The sequence below is a fragment of the Diorhabda sublineata genome, chromosome X (assembly GCF_026230105.1).
Source record: "Diorhabda sublineata isolate icDioSubl1.1 chromosome X, icDioSubl1.1, whole genome shotgun sequence".
Classification (NCBI taxonomy): Eukaryota; Metazoa; Arthropoda; class Insecta; order Coleoptera; family Chrysomelidae; genus Diorhabda; species Diorhabda sublineata.
The window spans coordinates 24154244-24175117 of record NC_079485.1 but is presented as its reverse complement, the minus strand read 5'-3'; the positions used below and the strand labels follow the sequence as shown (position 1 = coordinate 24175117).

Below are 20874 nucleotides of genomic sequence, written 5' to 3'. Positions count from 1 at the left end.
TAGTTTTAATGTTGGTACATTATGTTCTACAATGTTTTATGACATTCAGATTACAAGGGATTTGGGAATTTTAATAGCACAATTTCAGCTCTTATGTTCGTTCTTCTACATTATTTTTCCTAATATCGTTTTTCAAAAATCCAGTCAATATTTTTTACTAGTGCTTTTATAAAATATTCTGTGCCGGAATCTAGAAAGTAACCACAATCGGTCAATGAAATATAAAATGCATGTACGTCAATGTATTGTTTTGAACATTTGTCTACTATTATATTTTTTTGTCTTCTAATGCCTCCATGTGGTAATCAGACTTTTTTTTAAAGAAGGTAAAAGATTGATGCATATAAGAAACTTGTGTTGGTTATACTAGTTATTCCATTTCTGGCAGGACGATACCAGATTCCTGCTATCAACTACTTTGATGAATTTTCAATTGAAAGTTTTTTTGAGAGGTGATATATAAAACAAACTACAGATATATATACCTAGATACAACCTTTATTTCACATCAGGTACGTAGTAAATAAAAAAGAAATTATTAAACAGTAATTTCATCAGTAAATCTGCTCTTATCATCTAAGTTGATAACGATGGAATGCGTTCTAGCGTGTCCCGACATTAGATATCTGCCGTTGCTGTCAGTTGCTGAGGGTTTTTCTTTGTATTTAACTTCTGGAGTTGGCGGAGGATATGTTGAACTGGATGCTGTATTTTCAGTTGTTTCATTTGAAACGATATTCTCATTATGTTCAGGGTTATTCTTCATTGTAGATGTATCACCATTCGCTTCGGGTTTAACCTCTATTGCAAATGATACGCTCTGTCTTTTTATTTTTAGTGTAGATACATCTTCAATATTCGTGTCGGCTATGTTATCTGGAATAATATAAAATTTTATTTATTGTTTGCTAAAATAACGCAAATAAATACATTAGTACCATGCAAGATATAAAAAAAAGTATAACTTGACCATTGCCAGTACCAAGGTATAGTGTAGTTAGCACTATATGTTGTTAGAATGCTATTAAAGTAATTTGATAAATGTTTGAGAGGCTTAGTGAACGTGCTTATTTTAGTATTCAGTTCGGAACGAATTTAGTGTCAAATGTTTTTCAGTATTTAATATGTATTGGTTGATGTTTTATTCTTCTTACTACGAACAAAGGAAAATAAGAAATAAAACATTTTCTGAAAATTCCATCAATATTCAGTAGTTGATAATTTTTATTCCCATTTTACGAATACGAATTCTGATGAAAGGTATTATATCACTAATAATATGGAATTAGAGAGTTGCCGTTTTACAAAGATTTGGTATTCAAATTTGAAATGGAGCTGCAGAGCTTCCAATTGCTCCTTTTTATTCTCGGTATTGCAGATCTGAATTTTTAACTCACTTTGGTACAGTATTTAGGAAAACAGAAAAATTTTATTTTAGAAACATTCTATTAAAGAGGCACAGTTATTTTCTCTTCCCTTTAAAAATGGTTTATTTTGCTAAAACAGTTTCAAGGTGGAAAAGACGTATCTGACAAGAATATAACAAGTTTTCAGTTAATAACTTTTCAGGGGATAAAAATGTGTAGAGCGACAAATCAGCCGTGCAAATAATTTGATGATCCTGTCTTGATACACTAAGAGACAGGGTCTGTCAGACATACGTTAAAGTAGAAATTGCCATGTGCAATTTTACCCCAGTGGATAAAACTGTTGGAGGGCTACAAAGTGGCATTTGTATATTATACTCAACCAAAATTACATTGAATTTTTTCGTTGATATACATGGAATATAGAAATATTTTTTTTATTAATGAGTATACAATTAGAATGTTATTCTTATAAATACTTGAAATGAAGAAATAAATTACGTCAAACTCAAACAACCTGGTATCTTTTGTTTTTCGCCTATTAAGATTATGAATTATGTTGAAAACTATGAGAAAATAAATAGTTGGTAATTTTAGTTATTCATATTAGATTCCATCTTAAATTGTTTTGTTTCCATTATCAATATTTACGTTTTCTCATGCTGCTGATACTGATGGATTGTGTCTCAATTACTTTATTATTTTGACGATTTTCAACTTAATTTTGAGCTGCTTTCATAGATTTTCAATGGACTTAAAACATTATGAAGCTATTACACCCTATTATTTCAGGAATTTTTTTATCAATCTTTTAGTATACATCGGCCAGACCTAACTACTAGTTCCAATACCAAATCAACATATTTCTCATCAGTTGAAGTTGGTTGGATGGGAGTTAAAGTTTTGTTCCTATTATACTACTTTCCCAAAACACTACAATTCTCTTATATTATGAGATAGATCTGGCAGCTTGTCGTCTTGGAGCTTGAGAATCCGAAGTCGTTCAAATCTGATCTATACTCTAGTTTTGTTTCATCTAAAAAAGAACGTTTCCAATTGATAGATAATATTCTGAGAGTATCAAATAAGGCGGTTAATTTTTATTTTACCTTGACAATTCAGGTACATGTGAGTGTCTTATACTGTACCAGCCTCAAGCAAAAAATCTAAAGAGAAGCATTTAGATTTATTCTAGCAATTTGGTTCAAAGAGTGATTCTTTTTCAAATACTTTGCATATTTTTTGATCTGTAAAACACCTACTATTTCTGTGATGTCTCTATGATATTATTATTCACTGAATATAAAGGGCATTTTAGTCCTCACTGTATTTGGAATACAGGTAAGATTTTGTCTTATTGCTAAATCTATTATTTATAATAATATTTTATACACCATCAGACATCTTAAGCTATGCAGTGTAAAGTTTATTACACTATTTGAAGAATCTCCTTTCTAAAATACCGAAAACCTTTGAGTAATTTTATTAAAATTCTTCAGATTAATTACGAGTATATAATGTTTTAGTTCAACAAGAGTGTATCTGACATTCTCATAAGGTACAATGTTGGCTGTTTCCGATTCATTTAGATAGTACGTTAAGCATATTTTATTAGGATTGATGATCTTTGGCTGGATGGAACTGAAAAGTAAAAAGTAATTTACTCTATATTCACTCTGAATTCGTATGTTCTTGGAACTTTGGATAAGGAAAAGCATTAGGTCTCGCGGCATCTATATGCGAAAAGTAGAAACTGTGGGTTTGTCTCAAAAAGTTTGGATTGAATTTTAGCGCACAACGTTAAGAATACAGATGACTATAGTATGTACAATGTGTGAATTCAAAATTCCTCACATATGATGTGAGAAGAAAGTTATTAAATATTCTTTATACGTGATGAAGAGCATATTCCCTATATACAATTTTAATATTAAGTGGCATCTCATATGATTTTGATACATTGACAACATAGTATGTAAAAAAATTCGGCTATGACATGCATTGGTATTTACGAGGCGAATCCTTTTATTATATGGTGAGTAAGGCGGAAGGAAATCCAAGATTTTTAGTGGCCAGAAACTAGCGAATCAAAAGTCTGTGGTACGACAAGTTCTCATCATGAGGAAGTAAGCTGCTGGCCAATTTTTTTCTTTCTTTCTTAGTAAATAATTTTGGAAACGTTCCAGTACGCCCTCGTAAAATTCAATGTTTACAAGGGGAACGTTGGAACGAACGAAAATATGTTATTCAAGTCGAAGGACGTATGACTAATACTTATCCTTAACTGACTCATTTCCATTATTAAATCGCCCAGAGTACTTAAAGTGAGTTTTTAGAGTTACTACATTATCACCACAAATAGATTTAAACGTTACCTGCGTTTCTTTGGCACTTTTTTAAGGAAAATTTATGGATCTTTAAGAGACATAAAAACTGAGGAATATAGAATAATTGAAAATGAGGGGATTGAAGACCTTGATAAAGCCCCAAATATTCTTCAAGTTGAAGCAAGACGTTTGTCTGTAGTGGGTTGGACATGTAAGACAATAGATTTATTAGAGAATCTGAAAATCAGCATGGGAAGGAGTTCAAACTGATAAAAATTCAATATTTGGCTCTGGAGAGACAATATTAAGGAAGATTAGAGCGCTGGGTATAGGAAATAAAAGTGAAGCAATATTAGATGGAAAAAGATAAAGTTATAGTTCAATGTAATTACAGACTTTATAGTATGATTTTGATTACAGCTTCATTTACTTCTTACTTCTTTCGCAAAATTGTTTTCATTTTACCAAAATTATGATCTGAATCGTGATTTTTTAATTTTTTTATAGCGACATTACACTCTTCATTTATTTATTATCTATAATCAACCTGTAGGTTTCTCAATGAAGCATTACTATAAAATGTTTTTGTATCTCTGTAATGACGAACCACGATTTCATCTCACCTATACTGCTACTAGGTTTTATCAAATTTCGATTCGAATTATCGTGTGTCCTGGCAGCATCCTGCATAGCAATTATTTTAGAAGCCAAATGTCGATTTCCCATCCTCATATTTCTTTCGCGTAAAACTTCAAGCTGCGTGTAGAGTCTCAAGAACTCTTCTTGGACATCCTGTTCGTTATATTTCGAATAAGAGAAATCCACTGGCCCTCCTCCTATAGAAGAATTGGTGCTGTATTGTGGATTATCGGATCTGCTCTTACTGATAAATTTCGAGGACGGTGTTTTTGATACCATAGAACTTTCATCAGCGCGTCCTTTGTTTTTGAACACCATGAATACCTGTAAGAAGGAGAAAGACATAAATTAGTGAAATTTTTTGAGATGTTTTATATTATAACTGAATAAGATTTTTGTTCATGAATATATGTTTGAATTGAATTGAAAAATATTGAAGCTGATATTTTTTATATTATTGTGTTATTTACATATTATAAGTATAAATTTCTCGAGTTTCTCATTTCTTATATGTTTTTGTCTTGATTATAGGTCTCTTCATATTAAAAATTAGATTATAAACATGAAACGTGAAAAATTAATGTTTCGACTTATTTCGATCTTTATCAAAATATTATTTTATATTAACAACTTACATAAATATATCAATCAATGGATCATCTGCAACTTAAATATCAAAATCAAAATCCTTCTTAACCACAAAAATTCATTTTCTCTTGATTGTTACATTTCAAAAATTTGTAATAATCCTCGATTATATTATTTCTAATTTTGTGTGAATTTATAAAATAGTACTATAAATTTTATTCAAATTGTTTAGGTCTTTTTTGTCATTTCTTTCTCGTTCTATTATTTGTATTTTTAGTGTAATTTCAACAATATTTTTTTCTGTCAATAATTTACTATCGTTGCGGGATTCCCCTTAGTCTTGTAAAGCTGTGTCCACACTATGTCAATCGACGCCATTCGACTTTGTCAATCGACAATGTCGAACAAACGCAGACGTGTTGCCCGAGTTTGTCCAATCATGTCGTGTCTAGTCGAACCGAACCTAAACCAGGTCGGCCCGTATCAAAGGCAATCGAATCGAAAACAAAAAACAGTGTGGACGAGTCGCTTCGACCTCAATTCAGCTTTTGCTAAAAAGAGTTTTAGTCACGAATAAGTTATTATATTTATTCATATGTATCGTGATCGGAGTAATCTATGGACCACCAGTTATCCAAACTATCAAATTAAAAATTATAAACATCTCAATTCTGTGCTTCGCTCCTCCTCGAACAAGGCTAGGTCGTAGCCAATGCCTCCTTGGGAGGTGACGGCGGATCAACTATGGCTATGATATTTGCAGTTGCAGCCGCCACACAATCTTCTTCATCACTATTTTTCCAATCATAAGTTAATTGAAAGCACTTCTCTAAACTATCAGATGAATGTCGGTCGATACGTCCACGTGTACTGGCCAATGTGGACAAGCCAAAAGTCGAACGTGTCGGTCGACAATGTTGATTTGATTCAAGTTTTTTTCACGCAAGAATTTCGTCATTGATCTGAATAAATAATAATGTCACAGTGGAAGGTCCAGACTAAATGCTGGATCTGGTAGGAGTTCAATACCACCAAACCTAACCAAAAATCTTATTCTGCGTAACTTTTGCAGGATGTGGTTTGGCATTGTCTTGTTGTAAGAAAGTTCGCCTTCGGTTATCTAAACCTGGATATTTCTCCGATAAAACCTCATAAACTCGCTATCCACTATGTAACTCAGCGTTGACAGCTCAACCGTCGGGAATGATTTCGAAGTAGACTAAATCTTCATATTCCAACCAGACATACAACAAGACTTTCCGCTCGAATCGACCTCAGTTTGCGAAGGGTACTGGCAGTTTGCCTTTGCTTAAACGCTGATTTTCCATGTTCAGATTGTTCATATAAATTTTTATTATAATTATAATGCATCTAATAAAACGATCGGGTCAAGGAGTCGTTTGGACTTGAGTTACTCTAGCTCTGAGGTACAAGATGAAAATTATTGAAACCCCGGTCGATATCACAGTCCGTCCATTTTATTTTTAAATTTCAACACAGGGATATTTATTATTATATATATTATTTATTTTCAAAGGTCACTTTGTCGATGGACATGCATACTGAGCTACCTGTATGCGAGAAATTCGATTGAAATTTTATATTTTCCGAACATCACTCTATGAATACAAATGAAAATAAATACATGATGAACACGCGGTTCTACGGAGCCAATTAAAATTCAGTAATGTCTGATATCTCTTTATTCGCATTTATTTCCTCTTGAATAAATTATGATTCGAAATAGCATAAATCATAGTTATGAACAAGAATGAATCAAGAAATCAAGAAGAATCAATTAAATCGTACAATTTAGTTTTAAGCTAATTTGATTAAAATCTTGTGCATCTTGCCTATATCTTGTTAGTTCCAACACTCCTTAATAACCAATTTAGCTTAGTAGATAGATGGTACGTCAGGACTATGCGTTTGAAAATCCACATTTAGACATCCTGTAAATACTACCATACGGAACCTACCGTATGGGGATGGGCATTGTCTTGCATTAGGATGAAATTTTCGCCGTTGAAACTGAGGGAGGGAACGACTTAATTCCTTAAAATTTCTGTCGGTTCGCCATTAATCCCTACGCTCCTCTGCTTCAAAAAAAAACCAACTCAGTTTTTGCTTCTAATGAAATGCCCTTCCAGGAACCTCCTTCGAATGCGACGTTTTTTTATGCAACACTGCGCCAATCTTTCTCTAGGTCTTCTGTGGACTTACCTTTTTTTATCGCTAGCATGGAGGCACTCTGTTTTCGTCTGAGAAGAGAACGAAGTCCTATTGTTCGTCAGTTCAAAAAACGTGTTCTCTGATATCGTAGAGCTCGGTGAGCTGAGGTTAATTTGGGGCTAGTAGCTTGCCTTTTTGGTTCAAGGTTTGCTGCTCCAAGTCTTTTTCTGAATGTATTGCTATTTACAGCGACTCCTCGCGTTTTCTGAATTCTTGTTGGACTTGAACACCAATAAGGCCCCGATTTCTCAGCTATGTGCTGACAATGAATCAGTCATCCCTCTCGGTTGTGCACTTTTTTATTTCAGAAACGCCTCTTCGATTGAAATTACCAGTCTCTTGGTAACGACAGTCAATTCCGGAAACAGCTATTAACTCATGTTCAGTGCACTGGTCACTTCTGGCTGACTTTGGCTTTGACGCAATAGGGTGACCGCTTGTGCAGCTTAATCACTTGTGTCCATTTTCAGATAGAACTCTTGATTGTTAATAACAAAGTTGTAGGTTGGGTAGATAACTTTTTATAAGAGTCAGTTACCCCTAATTAACACTATTGTAAACAAGCATAAAAAGGGTGGTTACCTATAAAAACACATTGTTGGACTGTGAGAGCAATAAAACATTATAATATATTGCAGCTAATGCCATTAGCTTTAATATTTCAGTAAGAAAAATAAAATTTCGTGTTCAGTTTCGTTGTTAGTGACTTGCGATCGCAAGGGTGTCTCTTGAGTCGATTTTTTTGCTCACGAGTGTAGTAGGATATCGTTATCTTCCTTTTCAACACCAACACTTAGTGAAGATGAATCAAAATTTTTTGAATAAGAATCTTGTACGATGTTATAAATAATACTAGAGCTGTCGGTCGATGTTGATGGTAGCGACGTAGATGGTGGCTCTGTCTCTTAATTTTTAAAATGGTTTCTTATAACATTGGCTCTAATAGCCCGAAATATAAGTGCGCTGGGTTAAATTTGCCTTTGCATTTCAATTTGTGCTACCTCCGTAAACGTAGAATATTCTGACATTATCTATCGTCTCATCAGTGAAAAAAACTCACTTCCACTTAACATAACGAACAAACATGAAATTAAATAAATAAAGTAGGACTTTTGAATGGTTTTTATGTTAATTCTTCGAAACCGGAATAAACTAGGGACATTAACAAGAGTCTGTTATGACGATGTGTTTTAGTTAAAAGCTGTAGGTACTCAGAAATATTCCTTAAGCTAGTTTCAATTATATTCATTAAATGTAGTAGTATAATATCATACGAGGTCTGGCTATAAATAACGATACTGCGTGCCTAGAGGCCACCCTAGACGGCCCTAGATATCTTGTCTATACACGTTCCAAAATACGTTTCGGTCACTATTATTGTATTTGTGCAAAAGCGATTTGAAACGAACGGATTTTTTTCTCGTGCCAAACACCATGTGTGACGAAAAACAAAAGAAACGTATCAATCTCGAAACCCCCACTGAATGTTATAAATTGTTGCAAGAGGCCTATGGAGACAATTCTGTATCTGTGTGGTGTAAGCGCTTTAGTGAGTGCCGAGAGAGCACTGGTCGTCCTGTGACTGTTTCAATTTCAGAAACAGTGACCAAAATCAACCAAATTGTTCGTGCAGATCGCCGAATGAGTATCCAGATGATTGCCGAGGCTTTAAACGCCGATAAAGAAACGGTTAGAAACATTTTACACGAGGGGAGGGCAGTATATTGAAAGGGAGCATTCGAATGTAGAATAATTTTTATAATAAAACCTTTTTTCGTAACCAGTAGCCAGACCTCGTATATCATAGTAGGTTAGTGGGTGGGCAAGGACCATTAAGCACATAGGTATTCTGATAGGCATCTCGTGTCGTACCTCAGTAGTCTGGTCAAAGTAATCGATACACTAGTACATTTTCAGAAATATGAGCTTCTGGTACTTTAAAGAGTAATATAATAATAATATAATATAACATATATATATAAATTTCAAGTTTCTTAAGAAAATTTTTTTCCAAATGTCTCCCACCACTTTAGAACCATGACAATCGTCTGCAGTTTCGTATTTTGAAACAACCAGCAGCTTTCCTGGAATAATTTTTTAGTTTATCAAATTATCAGAAGGGTGTGAAGTCGACAAGATAATCCCTTTACCTGGATTTCAAAAAGGGTCGTTACTAATGACAGATAAATTTGGGGATATACACTTAAAATATGGAATAAATAGTTTCATGTCAATTTGCTTTAATTTATGCTATTTCTACCTTCGAGCAAAGTGAATAATAGTGAAAAATGTCGATGTCAGTTATTGAAATGAACGTAGGAGAAGTTGGTTTGCTAAAATTTTATGTTTACTAAATAGAAGGTCTTCGAAAGTGGAGAAACATCGTGGAGTTGTAGCCAAAAGAAGCCGCGTTATAAAGCATGAGATTACAGTATTGGAAAGGGAACATGATATCCAGGAAAGAAGATGAGCGCAATCATGGAGCATTCGAAACGAAAGTGAGTAGAAAATCTATGCAGTGTATGCAAGAAGAAAGCAAGAGAATATATCAATGGACTATGTATCATATGCATATATAGCTAGTCAATATAGACAGTATTATTTATATATTTATTGTTGAAATTTAGGTACTATTATATGAATGTGGCTTTTAAATAATAAATTAGTGAAAGTAAAGTGCACCATTTGTTTTTCTTTTTACAAACACGGCAACCAATTTACCTATAGGCATTAGGCATTTAAGGAATCCTTAAATTCTGGCGACCAATTTATATGTCGGATTAGAGGATCAGGAGGAATTTACTAGCGCCGAAATTATAACACCTGAGTCGACTGTGCTTAAGTCCTCAAGGTTGATAGGTAGCACAGACTGAGAAAAATTATGTCGTTCACGGGCTCTTAGACTAATATATTAATCTTATTACGTATTTAACTTTCTATGTATCATAAATAGGGACTCAAGTGGTTCAATTCACAATTTTCTAACGTGATAGTGCCAATGTTCATCAACCTATCACTACGCCATTTTTCTCAATTTTTTTCTATTGTTTTAAATGTGTTCCTAAAGGAAGAAGTCACACAAAGGTAAATTTGAGAGGTTAAGGTAATAAAGCGAAGCTAATACTACGACGCATGGGTTTATAAAATGATTTATTTTCAAGGCGAATGTTTTCTGTCACGTATCTTGAAATAACAAACGAACATTTCCCATGTTGTAAGAAGCAGAAACTTTTTTCTCACGAGAATGTTTCTGTCGTAGTAACCCTATATATTACATTACATAAATACTTCGTGGTTGAAAGACTCGGTCAATTGCAGTTTGATATAATAATATCAATAAAGTATTTCTTTCTCTAAATACTTCATGAACAGTGACTATATTTATTATTTTATTATTTATTAGAATATCCCAATAAGGATTTTCTTTCAATATCAATATAGTACAATATTTTTTGTGTGTCATTTTCAATATGTTATCAACAGAATATTTACGTACAACTGTTTCCGTGGAGTCTAAAAATGTATCATGTTAAGGAATAAGTTACAGATTCTAAACAATTTAATAGCTACACATTATGTCAAGAAAATGGAATTATACCCTCGTAAATGTCGTTATTGTGTACTAAATAAATTGCTTCGGTATTTATCTTTTGTGTTGAGTGTTGCGCCATACAATAAATAGATCGATTTCTGTCGGACCCTACGGCTTATTGGTAGACATTTTAATTTTAAGTATTAAGATACACATTAAATGATAAAGTTTAACACAATGACAATCAACTATATGGTTTTCAAACAACTCACACAAAATGTTCCTCAAACTCTGGATTGTGGAAGTTCTAACTCGACATAGTATTATCTGAATAATATGATATGATCATTATTAATAATAATACTTTGAACACTGTCTAAATTAATTAATAAATGAACATTAAATAGTGGTTCACATCTTACTTAACAGAGCGAAAATAACCTTTTGATGTTTTTTTTCAAAAGTTTACCTAAAGAATTACAAATCTCTTTTCTATTTCAGGACCAACCCTCATTTGGAGTTAATCAATTATATTTGCCAGTCAAAAGGTCGACAAAACTCTTCACGTAATTAATATCCTTAGCTTTTACACGGAATATCTTACATGATTCAATTAACACTTCTCTTTATTAATTTGAGTGTTACTAAATATTTTATTTTGTTTCTAAAAATAGACGTCTATTAACATATATTGCCCAAAATGATCAATACAATAATAAGAAGACTGATTTAAATAACTTTAGTGTAATTTATGCATATCTTTTAGATTTTGGAAAAACAAAATCTATAAAAATTCAACGCCATTAACAACCAACTAACCTCACCTAACCTATAAATGTCAACTTAATTTATATCGACCTAACCTATAAAATTTATTGTCATTTATATTCTAACTAAGAAACATTGAGCTATATTCATAATGATCTAAGCTATTGAAATTTAATGTTATCCATAAATTAACCAATCAATATTGAACATCATTCACTACAAGTTATCCTTATCAAACCCATAAAAATTCAACGTCATTCATAATCTAACCAATTAAACATTAATAAAAATTCCTATAGTAACCAGAATCGATATTTCTATTAACGTCACTTTGAATCCTATGAACTTGAAAAGTTTTGCAAGAATTAATACAATTCAAAACTACCGAAAATCTTAATTAATTATTGTAAGAATTTTTTTATTGTTATACATTTATACATATCTCTTATATTGTATTTGACCATAATTTCAGTCCCAGACGATGAATACATAAGTATTTAGGCGGGGAGCCTGTAACACTGAAAGACCCGTCATGGCGGAATCAAAAAATTTTCATTTAAATAAATAGAACATAAGTATAGAAATAAATTGAGCTCGGTATGCGTGGATTCCTATTGCCGAAACAATGTGAAAAAAAATATCAAAAAAAAAATGAAAAATGTTTTACCGTCATCGCGGATATTTATTTTTTTTTGTATTCGACAGTAAATTTTATTGGCTTTTAGAAAAAAATCAAGCACACCATTTGCCGGAAGGGTCTGGCATACCTATTTGAAGTGTGTGATAAGGGCTAAAATATCTCCATCAAGCCGGAAACTATTTTTTTTATTTTATTCATTTTTATGCAATTTTAAAATAGCTTGGTATGCGCGCCCAAAAACTGCCGGAAAAATTCCGCATACCATCTTGAAGTGCATAAACTATATTAGCATTTACTCCAAAATGTACGATGTTCAATACATTTATTTTGGAGTAAATGCTTTTTGTTGAATTGCCGTTGTTACATAATTATTATGATCTCATATATTACATCAATAATAATTATGTTTCTTGTAAAATTATTCTTGTTGATGAATGTTTTTTTATATACATAATATAGTTTAGTACAGGAGAATAGAATATATAGTTTCCATGGTTTCGATGTATATATTTATTACTTTTCTTTAGTTCAGGTAAGGTTGCCTTTGGGCATTTTAGAAGGTAAAAGCTATTCTGTCCCTTCAGTTTGCTTTACTTTTAAGTGTCGAATGTTTCGTCGTTTCGTTTTCTATTTTGGATAGAAGTGTTGCATCTTTATATTTTTGAATATCATCATCTTATACTGTTTTTTTTGTACTGTGTCGTAGTGAAAATTGATTCAGTGTGTTGAAGAATACCAAAATATGTTTGAACATTTGACGGATCCGGAAGACATCAATGACGAAGAGAAAACAGATCTACAGAAAACAGATTTACTAACGAAATGTATAATATAACCAGCACCAGTGACAAAGAAGAATTTTACAAAGGTCTTATAAATTTCAATTCTAGTCATATTCCTCCATGCTGGAAAACTCTGTCACAAAAAGTTTTACGCACCATATTTATAAATGCAAAATGCCACTGTCAATTATTTCAATATTTTTTTATTGTTTCAATTATCTAAAATAAAAAATCTCCTATTATTCTTTAAATCATATTAATCTCCATATTCTTTTAAATCTAAGCAGAGAAAAAAACATCTTATTCGACAAAAAGCATTTACTCCAAAATAAATGTATTGAATACCGTATATTTTGGAGTAGATCTAATATAGTTTATGCACTTCAAGATGGTATGCATGATTTTTCCGGCAGTTTTTGAGCGCGCATACCAAGCTATTTTTGAAAATTACATAAAAATAAATAAAATAAAAAAAATAGTTTCCGGCATGATGGAGAAATTTTAGTCCTCATCACACAATTCAAATAGGTATAGCAGACCCTTCCGGCAAGAAAAAGTGGTTTGCGTGATTTTTTCTAAAAGCCAATAAAATTTACTGCCGAATACAAAAAAAATTAATATCCGTGATGATGGTAAAATATTTTTTCCACTTTTAATAATTTTTTTTTCACATTGTTTCGGCGATTGGAATCCACGCATACCGAGCTCAATTTATTCCTATACTTATGTTCTATTTATTTAAATAAAAATGTTTCGATTCCACCATGACGGGACTTTCAGTGTTACCGGCTCCCCGCCTAAATACTTATGCATTCATCGTCTGGAACTGAAATTATGGTCATGTACAATATAAGAGATATGTATAAATGTATAACAGTAATAAAATTTTTCTTTTATTTATCTTTTTACTTTGTTTTAATACAATAATTCACCGTATTTTTTAACATATCTCATATATACAAGGTGAAAGTTCCACTGAGAATACAATATTCACTATAAAGTTATGCAATAGAGGCGTTTTAATAGTATGAATTGATACTTACGAAGTTTGTTAAAGAAAATCGATTATAATCTTAAATGACATTGGTTTGATCAATATTATACTAAAACAAGAAGAAGAAGAAAGATTATAGAAAAATCAGTCAAACCGCTGAATAATTTTCGCGTACATTTTGTAAACAACATGTCAACTATAAACGAACGAATGAACACCTCTAAGTTGTAATAGTCTAAGCCTCTAAGCAATCACAATTTATTTAAATCATCACTGAAAAGTTTTAATGATTTATCGACTTCAAGTATGTGTATCATTACTATCCACCTATCTTGAGATGAATGTTATTCGATCCGACAAAATTGACGTTATATTGGCATCTAAGCCTTAACTACTAAATTTCATTTGCATCTGCGTCAACCATATGGAAAATATGGTGGTTGTAACCCAGTCAAGTTAAGGGTATAACCTAAGAGTGAAATATAGTAAGTAAATTTCCACATGGTCACGTGTGAACGTCCTCAGATATTCAAAATCGGAGTTTACAAAAATCAGTCTTTTTTAAAAATAGATCACTTTATTCGTCTCTATTCGTATTTGCGTTATAAAAGTTGTGTAGCATTCCTATCTCTACAATCTTCAGATAATCAAGTTTTATACAAACTTTCAGATTATTTCGTTCCATTCGGATGATGACTGCTTTTTTAGCTTAAGTGACTGCACTAAGTCGATACAATTCACATTGGGATTCACAAACATAAAACCATAGAATGAATGTAAAGATTTTCGGTTTGTTTGTCCCATTAATCTTCCTTTCCGTATTGTTCTGAATTGCAAAGACAGATAAATCCCAATTAAAAAATATTTGTTTTAGTATTTCCACAGTATTTTCTTTCAGTAATCATTAAGGATATTGGAGCAATGAGCTTCTGGTTATTTACCGCAATTAGTGAATGATTATTCCTATTATTTAAAAGTTATTAACTCATATTTCCTGATTGCTATGAGTTCTTTTAAAAAAAAAATTAACCTCGTTTTTTTCTTATGCTTTTTATAATATTCATAGATGTAGCAAGCAGGAAAGGCTTACTCTTTCATATATTTCTAAAACGGAGAAATTTTATGATAAAACAGCTAGGTTATTATTTCCAAAGTATTTTCTTTCAGCAATCATTAAAAATATTGGAGCTATGAGTTTCTGGTTATTCACTGCCATTAGTGAATGATTATTCATGTGAATTTAAAGTAAAATCATATTTTCCAATTACCCCAATTACCATGAGTTCTTTTAGACAGAATTTATACATCGTTTGACTTAAAGAAAAGTCGAAACGTCAAATTTTATCTTTCTTCCAAAAATTAATTATTGAAAAAACTAATTTTGAAACAGAAAATCAAGATACAGATGCATTAATATATATATATATATATATATATATATATATATATATATATATATATATAACAATATCAAAATGTCAGATTAAAACCCATTTAGATATCTCATTTATTTCTAAAACTAAATAAATCAAGCGGATATTCTAGTTTGAAAGATCTAGAGAGTCAAAACAAGTTTTAATTTAAGTTCAACTTGATAGAACTATGAACTTGAACAAGATATCCCGCGAGTATAGAAAATTGAATGATTTGAAGATTGGGATATTCTTTATTCTGATTGTATGTGTAATGAGATTCTCAATTCAGCGAAATCTAATGAAAATTTAAGTTTGAAATAATTAGTATATGAATACTACGGATTAACTAAAATCAACAATTATAAAGCTATAGGAAAGGGTACAAGTTGTCTCAGCTGATCATTGAGTCGGCTGCGATATTTGCTGAGAAGAATTTGGAGAGGAAATTTTTTTATGGCAAAAACTCAATATTGTAATCATATTGATTTCATTTAGATTAGAACTCGGTTACAGTTATTTCAACTTGCCGTTAACTACTGGCTAAGACTATTTCACGACGTAAGCTTATAGTATTTTCAGTTTCTTACGAATTATTTTGAAAAATATGCGATTAAAATATCGAGATTCTATTTTTCTGAATATTAGCATCAAGTAAACGTCCAAACTCAATGAAACTAATAATTCCCATCGACTGCTTAATTTACCTCACTATTATCAGCTCTTTATGAAAAACTAGTGTTAGTGCTTCATCAAGAGCCAATGCAAGTATAAGAAACCATAAAACTTCCACTTACCTTACTACCGAATATTAAGCACAGAAGAAGGGTCACAGTAAGCTGGGTATGACAGAAAAATATGATATACATCAAATCTGGATTAGCTGGTTTTTGTAAGAACAACCTGAAAAAAAAAATATGAGAATATTTACATTCAACAATTACTACTCACAATAAGTGTCAGTCATACATTAAACTCAAAAGAATGGATATTAATGATCTCTATCATTTTTCCGATAATACATTACCAATCAGAGCATGTATATATAACACATATTAATATTTGACATCCATCTGTGTCTGAATTTGAATGTTTTATATTCGATAATATATCTCACTAATTTCATTTTTAGTTTCTTAGAAAATCGTTTTGTGTGATGATGATAAAAGTCTTAAAAACTTCCATTTACAGTTAGTTGCTCTAGTTAGTATGCAACAATGTTAATGGCAAGTTATAACTATATTAACTAAGAGGATACAAAAATGAGATCTAAAAAAACCTTGAAATTTCTTCAAAATCTAATGGATGATCCCAAATATCGAATTTGGCTTTTTCCTGTTGACTACCTTCCCTTATAGAAAATAAAAAAATGTAATGTTAGCAATTTTATAACGGAAAACTATTCGAAAATGAAACCTGAAATATATTTTCAAATTTATATCTGATATTAAATGCTGTATGATTTAATGTACTTAAAAAATCTCTCCCCTATTTCGTTGCAGGGCGTAAGGCTTTGCTGTTTAAGGTAATTATACGATTTATAATGGCGCTAATGTACTCAGACAAGCTTTAATATAACCGAGCATCCTCTGTATGTCTCCCCTTTTTTCCGTGATGATTGCTGGAAGAATGTCTGTAAAGTGCTTTCTGTCTTTCTTAAAATTATGAATAGCAGTCCACCTTTGTCTAGAAATAAGCGGTATAAGTGCTCTAAAAGAAAACAACATTAAAGAAACGAATCTACCATGAGAATAGCTTTCTAGGTGACCACCAGTACCGTTCATGTTTTATGCAGTGGAACTGGAAAATGAATAATCATATCTGGAAACATCCATCTAACATGTAATGAAGAATAGCACGACAACAAGACTGGTGGATAACTTCAACAGACAGACTCTTAAACATCAGCGACAAACTACGGTGGAGGAGAAATCATGCGAGTCAACAAAATGGAAAGGTTTAATAATAAAAGAGAAGCAAAAAGGTTAAAAGACCACACTAGGATAACACCGAGTAAACAGACGACAGGACTGGATCTGAACATACCAGGATTATAATGCTGAGGCAGGACAAAAGAGCCCACAACAGAAAAGAAGAAGCAGTAAGCTACAGAAGCTGTTGACCAGATATGTATAGTAACTTTTTCATGAAAACTCACAAGTTTCATACATTTATTAATCAAAATGTCTTTTCATAATAGTGTTGTACACAATGGCAATTTTCGATCAAAATAATTGACTACAGTTGTTTCTTTATCTACGACCACAATTGAAATTAAGAATTTAAAAATATTGAAATTACATATTATGCATACTCGTACGTCTAAAAGCATGCGAAAGAGAACCATGCTTTTTAATAGTATATTACGTAACGAGTTTGGAGTTGTGTACACTATTTTCCCTACGACCACGTAAAAAATTCTTCAAAAAACGTATTTTTTGAATAAGAAAGTCAATTAAACAATATCACACATGCGTTGAAAAGTATTTCAGCACATGTGTTGAAAAGTATATAAACACGTGTGCTGAAAAGTTAAAAAATCTTTGTAGAGATGACAAAAACTAAAAGAATGATTATGTTATATATTATATAACTAAAGAATAGACCAATAAATTTTTTGTAACTATATTAGATACCTAACAAGAACTAAATAATTATTAATGATTTTGTTTTACTTTTTTTCTGAGACGTTATAAAAGTCAAATGTAAAGTTGTTATTATAACTAAATTGCAGTGGATTTTGTAATGTTGCCTTATTGGTGGTATCCCTAACATATGTATTTATTGCCTTGTATGTCTTATTGCTGTATAGATGAAGTACACAAACTTGCATTGTTTTTGGGTTGTGCAGTGTCAGTATGTTGTTCAGCATTTTGTTCAATACTATGTTGAATGTTTCTATTTGCAACTTCTTTGTTTAATGTGCTTGTGTTGCTAATAGCATTCATTATTTTATTAGTAGTCATTAATCTATCAGTTACAGAGTCATCTATGTATTACTCAGCAACGGTAGAGGATTTCCATCCTCCATGGTGTTTTAATGCAGCAAGATCTGCTCCTGCATCTACCTGCTTCAAATTGTTGCTGAAGACCGCCTAAAGGTGTGGCCAGTATAATGTTCTGGTTTCGGAAGATTTAAAAACTTTGCCACTATCTTTGACACTCTGCCTATTTTATTTATACCCACAACTTGAGTGGTTGGTGGCATATTTTTTAAATATATTATAAAACTGTTCAGTAATTGTGAATTTTCTGGACACCTGGTATGTTTTGCTATTTTTTAGTACATCGTACATGGTTTTAGGTAAAAATGAGTGTGCAATCTATCATTGTCATTCTGTATTATGTGTTCTGTCAAAGATTCTGTAATTGTACTAATTTTGTATTGTCATTAAGAAGTGTGAGACGTCATCGTCTTTTGAAAAATATTTTTCAAATTTTGATTGATAAAACGCTGATTGTTATGCTAATTAAACATGGAAAAAGAATTCGATTGCACCTGAAATTTCAGGAATTGCGTGCATTGTAACTCAAAACCTACTTCCGAAAAAGTTGAGAAAAATATACAGTCATATGGCGATTTTTTGGATTGTTGTAACATAAAAAAATCAAAAATTACACGGAAAATGTTCTTATTGGATATTTCTCGGGAAAGTGAAGTCAATATCATAGGAAATGGTCAACGTTATGGTCCCATTATTCAATGTTGAAAACTACCATAAATTTAAATTTAAGCATTGATATAAGTAAATTTTATAAGCTTATTATCTTCATAAAACGACAATTAGAAAGCCATAAACCAAGTTTCCCAGATATTTACAAAAATATGTGTCTTTGCGACTATCAGAGGTAAATAATAAACGTTTTTGTTTCACATATCGCAAGAATAAATGTACCTGTTGGTATTAACCAGATTCTGAAATTCAGGAATTTTAAGATACGCCCAGAGCAGAATCTTCTGCACTGGAGGAGCCGAAACCCAAATCGACACTTGTCGATTTTTCCGATACTGGGGCGCCTTCAACCTCAAAAATAGAAACTAACGTCGCCAGTTTTGAGTAGCGAGGTTACAGTTAAAGAAAAAATTACCAAAAGTAATAATTATTAAAAATATGAACAATTGTCCAAATTTCACTGAAATATTAATGTGAGTAATTGAAATCAGTTTTTATGTTAGATTGTTCGATTATGTACCTGTAAAATTTTGTCACAAATATATATTTATAATTCTGTTTGCAAACAAAACTATTTTTTAATGTGGTCGTATATAAAATATTGTATGATATTCGTGCGTGAACTAACTATGGAACATACGAGTAAAAATAGATATTTTCACGTGTTACTATTTCAGAATATAGAAAGCTCTTGTAATATAATTCATATCGAAATAGTAAATATTTTGTTGGAGTAGATGAAATAATTAAGTTATAACCAGAATCTGAACTTTCGTTTAAATGTGAGAAAAAGAAATATAAAGTGATGAAATGGTGTTATTGTACCGGGTGTCCAATAAGAATGGCTCTCGGTCATATCTCGGGAATCGTTTATAGTACTACTACTTTTATATTCCTTAATTAAAACTTTCCATTCAACATTTTTCAAGGATAGCTAGATTTAAAAAAATAAATAAATAGCGCCCTCTAGCGTATACGTTACTCATTAGGTTGTTTTATAACTCTTACATTGGAAGAAAGGAGTTCTCTTCAAAAAGACTAAGTTTGCATAGATAGGTTAGGTAGAACTGGACTTACAGGCGTTTTTACATAATAAAGTTCCAGCTTCCCCTCACCTCTTATTTGAAGAGATAGACTAAAACTTGTGAAATTAAATATGCCCTGAATTTCTTGAAGAATACGATAATCATAGTTTAAATGCATCTTAATTAGGCAAAATTTGTAAATTATTCATTTTATAATTTTTGGTATTTAATTACGCCCTCTAGCGGTGGACCTACAACTCTGTAAATAATTTTCAGGTTTTTCTCGATATCACTTTTGTTATAATTTTTTTTCTTGAAGCTGTACTATAAACGGTTCCCGAGATATGGCCGAGAGTCATTCTTATTGGGACATCCGGTACAATACATCCAGTGAAGTAATATTTCCCGCCACTATACGGACGGGCTAATTCACGATTATGTTCTACATTACCTTTACACCCTAACTCTATTAAACTCATTAGTAAATAAGTTCTTAAGCTAGTCAGTACATTTACATTATGAAATTAACACAATTCCAATTTTCTGTATTGTGTAAAAGTTCCTTCTAAATTTTATTATACTAAATCGATACTTTTATTTTCATTTACTTTATCCCAAATAAGAAGGATCTGAGAGTTCTCTCGTTGGATATTTATTTCTACGCGGATGGTCCCAGAAGTACATGGCCCAACAGAGAATACAAAAATTTTGGAAAAAAATATATTTATTTTTCAACGTAATCTTCTTTTAGCTCCATATACCTTTCTCAGCGATTGTTAATAAATTCGATATACTTTTTATAATAGGAATCGTCAAGCTCTTTCATTGTTGACATCCGAGGCATTTTCTCAAGTCTGGGCACAGAAAATGATCCGAGGGGGCTAAATCTGGTGA

General features: G+C 31.7%; 1 protein-coding gene across 1 annotated transcript in view; it reads right to left on the bottom strand.

Annotated features, from left to right (window-relative positions):
- Positions 1-478: 478 nt before the first annotated feature.
- Positions 479-20874, bottom strand: part of LOC130450704 (probable G-protein coupled receptor 158) — a 452310-nt gene continuing 431914 nt past the window's right edge. Inside the window, exons 10-12 of the mRNA XM_056789262.1 lie at positions 16079-16184; positions 4318-4657; positions 479-876 (exon numbers count right to left, since the gene is read on the bottom strand). Coding sequence (XP_056645240.1) covers positions 539-876; positions 4318-4657; positions 16079-16184 — 784 coding nt within the window. The 3' untranslated portion in view covers positions 479-538. The remainder of the gene's footprint in view (positions 877-4317; positions 4658-16078; positions 16185-20874) is intronic.